This window comes from Bidens hawaiensis, unplaced genomic scaffold (assembly GCF_021521415.1).
Source record: "Bidens hawaiensis isolate Kalapana, Puna unplaced genomic scaffold, B.hawaiensis_p1.1 tig00070095_1, whole genome shotgun sequence".
Classification (NCBI taxonomy): Eukaryota; Viridiplantae; Streptophyta; class Magnoliopsida; order Asterales; family Asteraceae; genus Bidens; species Bidens hawaiensis.
In genome coordinates, this window is record NW_027502327.1 from 30,721 (window position 1) to 39,070 (window position 8,350).

Here is an 8,350-nt window from a genome sequence, read left to right on the forward strand (position 1 = left end):
TAAAGTTGGGGGAAACGTAGACGACGGCTAAGGGGTTGTAATTGTGAGTTTAATTGCGTCATGAACAACTATTTATATAGGTTTGAAAATGGTTATCGGTTTGGTTAAATATGGAAGAATGAATCAATTTTGATATTGTTAACACTTATAGGATGTCGGTTTAGGCCGAAATTGATAACAACAAAAAATATGCAAGATCAATTTCTACAAATAAACGAAAATTATTGTCCAAGTATTAGTTAATTGGATTTGGGTTCAATAAAACCCAATATAAAAGAATATGGGTAAATGGATAATCCAGTTTGAAAAGTGGGTTATAATGATAATTACATATTAGACCTTGAAGTTTGAAGTTGGATACATAAAGTGATTATAATTTAGTATAGGGTAGGCTTTGCCAAAATAAGAAAGTTTTAATTTTATAATATTTAATAATAATAATAATAATTAAAAATCAATCTTCTCGATAAACGTGATATTTGGATAAAATAATCCGAACATCGAAACGAGTCGGGTATTTAATAGAAAATATAAATTAGGAAAACCCGAGTTGTTACACTCTCCCCTACTCTAGGGAATTTCATCCCGAAATTAAGGAATATCATAACAACACCATTAAATATAAAAATACATAATACAGAACTTTAGATAGTTGAAGTAACGCTTCAAATTAAAATCCGATAAGGGCACTTATATATAGGATGTACCGGCGGCGTATCCACCATGTCCTTATCATCTTTATATTTGTACCGTTATCTCAACTACTTACGGTTCTATGTTATGATACACAATTATTCAGATCATGATTTCTATGCGAGGACTTTGGTAATTACGTATGCATCCATAATTACTTAGATCGTCGGATGGTCCACATGACTCGTCCCATTGTGTGGGTTACAAAACGTTTAAGTAAAACATGATTTTTGAGAGAACAAAATTTTTAAGGAGTTTTAATATAAAACGATTTCAAAAGTTGCAATGGAATTTTAATAAGACATCGCAAAAATATAAGTATTTGAAGAAGACATTACTTATGAAGGTAAAATAAATAAGATAAAAGTAAACTTTAACAATCTATGTAAACAAATTCATAAGATAGCTTATAAAAGATAAATAATTCAAATGCGATATAATCCAAGGCCGTAAAGAGGCATTACAATAATTAAGAAAAGACAAAAATATCAAGATAGATAAATAGAACGGAAAAAGTCTTCATGATTGTTGAGTATTTTAATTGACTTGGCTTGAAGCACCATGAGGAGTTGCATGAGTAGGAGCAGTTTAGGTAGACTGGCTTGGAATAACTTGAATAGGTTGAGCTTGCATAGCAGGGGCTTGAGCAACATAGGCTTGGTACGCTTGAGCTTGGGGGTACGGAGCTTGATAGAGTTGGGTTAAGTAAGGTTGACTTGAATTGATAGGAGGAGCTTGCGGGACATGAGGCGGTTGAGTTTGAACCTAGTGAGCATGGAGCTCTGATACCATTCTGTCACACCCCAACCTACGGCTCATCACGGCATCACGGAAAATGATTGGTAAACCGCGAATGTATTTCTGAATGTCGCGGTTGTCGGGGGTTACAAGGTGAGGTACGATTCGGCTAAGTTCACGGAAACGGTTCGAGTAGGTAGAGTTATCCCCACCAACCTGTTTGAGTTCCCAAAACTCAGTCTCAAGTCTTTGCAGTTTGTGTTCCGGGCAGAAATCCTTCTTCATTGCCTCCTTAAGTTCTTCCCAAGGCATGGATACGACCAAGTCAGACCCTTGGTCATTCCTCAGGGCATTCCACCAGATGACAGCTCGACCCTCGAACTTGCTCGAGGCGAACTTAGTCCGTTTGGCGTCCGGATATTCACAGTGGATGAAAATATTTTCCATCTCTTCAAACCATTGCAGCAATTTGGTGGCGTTTTTCTCACCAAGAAAGGATAAGGGTTTAGTGCTCAGGAAGTTGCAGAAATCGGAATCGTTTGAAGCGGCCGAAGTAGCAGATCCATTGGAGTTAAGGCTTTGGATTTGAGTGATGATTGTGGGCATTGCAGCAGCAAATTCCTTTGTGATCCTAGCAGCCAAGCGGCGATCATGAGAACTAGAGGAACGTTGATGACGACGATGATTTCTTAGTGACGACATTCTATAAGGATCAAAAATGAGGATTTGTAAGATGAAGGATAAATTGAGGAAATCATAAGAATAGTAAAATGTATAATTACGTGGAAATAATAATATTGTTTTAAGAAGTGAGGGGATTTGCACCACAAAGATTAAATGTAAAATATTATAAGATGAGGGGGTTACATTGCGTAAATAGTTGTTAAATGATGTAGTCAATAAGTTTAATGTGTGATGACTACATAAGGAGTTAAGTCAGTTTAAAATTAATTTGTTTAAGTTAAATTTAGATTAAACCAACGAAATATAAATTGTGTGTTGGCCTCCCATGAGCTTTCCATGGCAATTTGAATGGCCCAACGAAACTAACGATTAAAAGCAACTGAGTTGGACATCCCATGAGCGTTACATGGCAATTTGATTGTCCCAACTAATTAACGAATTAACAATGCAATGAAGTTTGTCGGCCCAATGAGCGTTACATGGCGTTTTAACCGACCAAACTAAATAACGAACTATCAAAATAAAAATTGGGTAGTCGGAGTATCTTGTGAACCACCACGTTTGATTACTCCAACAAAAATACGAAAACAAGTTAAGAAATGGATAGTCGGGATTCCCCACTAACCACTTAAAATAACGTAAAACAATAATCGGAAGGTTACCGAATTTAAGCCACGAACCACCGTGAATTCGGTTTAAAAATATTATAAGTAATGCAACCACTAATGTGGTCACGGTTGACAGCTTAGGGTGTCGGTCATATGGCATTTATGGGTCTCGCTCGGGTCCATAGGGTTGAGTACTGTGGTCAGGTTATCACCCAGGTAAGGGTTAGCGTCTTACCTTTGGTTCTTGGAACCGTTTTTTCGGTGCCCAACTCACAGTTTCTCACCCCTTTTCATATGATAGGGACATGCCACATAACCTAGCCCTAAGGAGAACGAGCAAAAACAACAGGTGGGAATTCTTAAGGAATTTCTCGAAAATAAAAGCAATCTAATTTTCGAAAAGTTTTCCTTGAATGTTGAGGCATGGCCTCGGAGTTTGTGTGTGTGTGCATAACAATAACTAATAAATAATCATTAAATAATTATCTAAGAAAGCTGTAAACAATTTAATTTAAACACATAAAGGTAAACAGATAGGCACGTATAGTGTTCCTAAACATGTGTCTAGTCAATATCCAACGACCTATCTTAAACCTTCGGCTCTGATACCAATCTGTCACACCCCAAACTACGGCGGAAATGCCGGGGCGTGAACTGATTATCACAGCTCTCAAGGTTACTATCATGCGTTATTAAAAGTGGCGATATCTATTAAATAAATTTCCAAATAACAATTATCCATACAAAATTTAAATACACAAGTACATATATCAATCAATAACAATATATCTTATTAAGTTTTTCTTCTAGCATAAATCCTTAAGTGATCTTGTACTTCACATCAAACGAATACCGTCATATGCGTTGAAAATAATATAGTTTGTCAACACGAGGTTGAGTGAACAACACAACAGTTCAAAGTATAAATAAAAATATGTATTTGCAACAAGTCGTATGAGTATAACAAATTAACCAAATGAGCAAGTATAACTGAGATGTCGAGAAGCACAAAGCTATAACGACTGGCGTATGATTATACTAAACGAAAATTATTGTCCAAGTATTAGTTAATTGGATTCGGGTTCAAGAAAACCCAATATATAAGAATATGGGTAAATGGATAATCCAGTTTGAAAAGTGGGTTATAATGATAATTACATATTAGACCTTGAAGTTTGAAGTTGGATACATAAAGTGATTATAATTTAGTATAGGGTAGGTTTTGCCAAAATAAGAAAGTTTTAATTATATAATATTTAATAATAATAATAATAATAGTTAAAAATCAATCTTCTCGATAAACGTGATATTTTTATAAAATAATCCAAACATCGAAACGAGTCGGGTATTTAATAGAAAATATAAATTAGGAAAACCCGAGTTGTTACACTGTCAACGCTCCAATCGCGGGTTTCAACCAGAGCATCGAATACCCGTTGGGGCAGCTGACATTCCCAGTCAAGCTAAGTGACGGAACCCATTCGCGAACGGAAGACGTTGATTTCCTGGTAATGGAGACTCCACACCCACAGTATGATATTATCCTGGGAAGAAAGGCTATTGGTGATTTCAATGCTACCCCATCAACAGCACACGGAATATTAGGGGTACCAACCCCAACGGGGATAGCAATGATCCACGCCAATAAAGAATGCAACATGGCGGAAAGAAAAACACCGCCAAAGAAGATGCTGAAAACCAGCAAAACTAGAGAAGTGGAAAAATGGGTGCTCAACAAAGAATTCCCAGAACAAAGCATAACCATTGGACCAACCATCTCTGAAGAAGCGCGTGCGGCGCTCAAAAGCTTGTTAGTCAGAAACATTGATGTTTACGCTTGGACCCTAGCGGACATGACAAGGGTCTCAAGAAGCAAAGCGGAACATGAATTAAAAGTCAACCCAACTTTCGTCCCGGTTGTACAAAAAAGAAGGAGGATGGGACCAGAACAAGCAAAAGCTTGTGATGAACAAGTCCAACAATTAATAGATGCAAGCATAATCCGAGAAATTCAGTACCAAACATGGGTAGCCAACCCAGTAATGGTACCCAAGGCAAACGGCCTATGGCGCATGCGTATTGACTTCAAAGACCTCAACAAAGCATGCCCAAAAGATTGTTACCCGTTGCCAGAAATTGACCTCAAGGTAGACGCATTGGTACCATTTCAATTTAAATGTTTTTTAGACGCATATAAGGGGTACCACCAAATCCACATGGCGGCAAGAGACCAAGACAAAACGGCGTTCCGAACAAACAGCGGAACATATTGTTATAAGATGATGTCGTTCGGTCTTAAAAATGTCGGGTCTACATACCAGCGATTGATGGACAGAGAATTCAAATCTCAAACTGGAAGAAACCTAGAGGTATACATGGATGAATTAGTCGTTAAAAGCAAAACGGAGGTAACAATGTTGAAAGACATCGAAGAAACCTTCAAAACGCTAAGGTCAATCAACATGAAGCTTAACCCAGGATAATGTTCCTTCGGAATGGAAGAAGGAAAATTCCTGGGAGTAGTAGTAACAAATGGCGGCTTCAGAGCCAACCCGGAAAAACTAGAGGCTGTGTTAAAAATGCCTTCACCAAAATCTATCAAGCAAGTGCAAACACTTAATGGCCGATTAGTCGCGCTGAACAGATTTTGTCAAGTCATGCTGAAAAATCTTTTCCGTTCGTGTCAACCTTGAGGAATTGCCTCAAGAGATCTCAGTTTCGGTGGACAGAAGAAGCGGAAAAAGCATTTCAATGAATTAAGACGCGCCTGGTGGAACTACCAACGCTAACAGCCCCCAAAGTTGGAGAACCACTGATAGTATACCTAGCAGCGTCAGAAAGAACGGTCAGCGCTGTCGTAATGGTGGAAAGAAACGGCGCTCAAACGCCCATCTACTACATAAGTCGCACCCTCGCGGACGCAGAAACAAGATATTCCACCTTGGAAAAATTGGTTCTATCTTTGGTCCAGACAGCGCGCCGTTTAAGGAGATACTTTCAAGGCCACCCAATACATGTTCTCACTAACTTTTCGCCTACAAAATGTACTAAGCAAACCAGAATTATCTGGGAGACTTGCAAAATGGGCAATAGAGTTGGGAGAACATGCCATCGAATACAAACCAAGGCCAGCAATCAAGGGAAAAGTCTTGACAGACTTCATCGCGGAAATCCCTCAAGAAAAAGAAGAGGAATGCAAAAGAGAGGTCAAAGCCCCCGTCGATCGACAAAAAGACGAAGTCTGGAAGCTGTTCACAGACGGAGCTTCTAACGACGAAGGTGCGGGCGCAGGCCTGAGAATAACCAACCCGGAGGGACAACAATTTACGTACGTGATACGCCTAGAATTCAAAAGCACGAACAATGAGGCAGAATACGAAGCGTTGTTGGCAGGGTTGAGGATCGCCAAAAAATTGGGGGCCCGCCGTTTAGAGGCACACGTGGATTCAATGCTGGTGGCAAATCAAATCGAGGGATCATACGATGCAAAAGATGACAAGATGGCGTCATACTTAGCACAAGCTAAAGTACTAATGGCAGCTTTTACCACGTGCAAGGTAAAACACATCAACAGAAGCGAGAATAAACAGGCTGACGCCTTAAGCAAACTGGCTTCGGTTGGTTTTGAACACCTCGTAAAAGACGTCCGCATCGAAGTTATGAAAACGCCTTCAATAATGAACAAAGAAGTTTTCGTATGCTCAGAAGTAGAAAAAAGTTGGATGACACCAATCATCAACTACCTCGCAAGAGGTATCTTGCCACAAAAAAAAAAGCTGAAGCGCGGAAGATCCGCCACAAAGCATTGAATTACACAATCCAAGGTGACATTCTCTACAGGTGATCGTACTTGGGTCCACTTCTCAGATGCGTAGACCCACAAGACGCAAATTATCTGTTAAGAGAAATCCACGAAGGAATATGTGGAGTACATGCAGGCCCAAGAATGGTGGTCGCCAAAATCATGAACACAAGGTACTATTGGCGGGCATGCATGTAGACGCCGAAAAAGAATTGAGACGATGCAGCGCCTGCCAACGCCATGCACCAAACACCTTGCGCCCGAAAAATGCCATGATACCAGTAACAACCTCTTGGCCATTTCAAAAATGGGCGATCGACATAACAGGACCATTTCCAGAGGCGCCAGGGCGTGTGATGTTCCTAATTGTAGCAATTGATTACTTCACAAAGTGGGTAGAAGCAAAGCCGGTAGCATCAATCAACGCAGCCAGCGCCAATAAGTTCATATGGGAATTCATAACCTGTCGCTTTGGGTTACCCATGAATTTGGTCAGTGACTACGGAACACAGTTTGCCGACCAACACATCCAAAGATGGTTAAAGGAGCTCAATGTCACACAGACATTCACTTCTGTTGCTCATCCACAAGGGAATGGCGAAGTAGAACGCGCCAACAGAACAATCGTTGGCGGAATCAAGAAAAGGTTGGCAAACCACAAATCAGGATGGGTCGATCAACTACCTCACGTACTGTGGGCTATAAGAACGCACAAAAATACAAGTAACGCAGAAACGCCGTTCAGCCTAACTTACGGTACCGAAGCAATGATTCCCGCCGAAGTCGGCGTTCCTTCACCAAGAGTCACATTATCAAATGACAACGATGCAGAAAGGCGGTTAGACTTAATGCTTCTCGAAGAACGTCAAGAGTTAGCTGCAATAAGGGAACAAAACTACAAGCGCTAGCTACAGAAGTATTACAACACGAAAGTGAGAATATGTGAGTTCAATGCTGGAGATTACGTCCTTTGAAACAACGAGGCATCAAGAGCACATGCACAAGGCAAACTGGCGCCATCTTGGGAAGGCCCATACCAAATTAAGGAAGTATTGGGAAAAGGTGCCTACACTCTGATGCAGCTCGATGGTTCACCGATTCCTAGAACATGGAATGCGGCACAGATGCGAAGGTGTTACATGTAAATCGATTCCAATTGTAAAAACAGGCCAAGGGTCGAATTTGAATGGAAACGATACTACGCATTTCACAAGAAACATTGATTTCATTTACATACAAGTAATTACAAGCGAGCACTTACACCCGCGCATACAAAAAAAAAGAAAGCAAACAACAAAACAAAAGGATCTAAGTGTACAAATCAGGGAGATAGCCTAGTCAACGTCATTCACACTCTTTCCAGACTCAACAGCTACGCTATCTCCTGGGCCGCTAACGAGAGCGGTGGAAGAACCAGCCTGCGAAGGCTCAAGCAAATCCCTCAACAGCTGCACGCCATTCTCCTCCTTAGCATACTGAGCAACTTGAGAAAGAATAGGAAACGTAAGAGAATCATATCCGTCTCAGTGGTGGTATACGCCTTTTCCACATCAATGGCATGAAGAGCATAGGCCTCAAGCAGGAGGTTGTCACGCAAATGCGTAACAGCATCCTGAATGCCAGTCTTGTGGCTAAGCTGTTGAGAAGCAGTAACAAGGCCCCCAACGCAACGGGTTAAATCATCATCGGTAATGATGCGTTGAGCAATCTGCATAAAGAAAAATTATCAGTAGAATGAATAGGAAAACAGGCAAAAAGGGGCAGAATACCTTGCAAATGGCATGCTTCAACAACCAATCGCGGTCAGCAATGGCAGCGAGGCGCT

General features: G+C 40.4%; 1 protein-coding gene across 1 annotated transcript; it reads left to right on the forward strand.

Annotated features, from left to right (window-relative positions):
- The first annotated feature begins 5,737 nt into the window (after positions 1 to 5,737).
- On the forward strand, positions 5,738 to 7,433 carry LOC143605542 (uncharacterized). The gene is made up of 2 exons (XM_077081620.1): positions 5,738 to 6,280; positions 6,564 to 7,433. Exons 1-2 carry the CDS (start codon positions 5,738 to 5,740, stop codon positions 7,431 to 7,433), a joined length of 1,413 nt encoding a protein of 470 aa, XP_076937735.1.
- Positions 7,434 to 8,350: the final 917 nt, after the last annotated feature.

Excerpts from the sequence above, each read along its gene's own strand:
- LOC143605542 (XM_077081620.1), top strand. The coding sequence starts at position 5,738 with ATGTTCTCACTAACTTTTCGCCTACAAAATGTACTAAGCAAACCAGAA. Across the intron at positions 6,281-6,563 it reads CAGCTTTTACCACGTGCAAG|GTGATCGTACTTGGGTCCAC; the intron begins GTAAAACACATC and ends CATTCTCTACAG.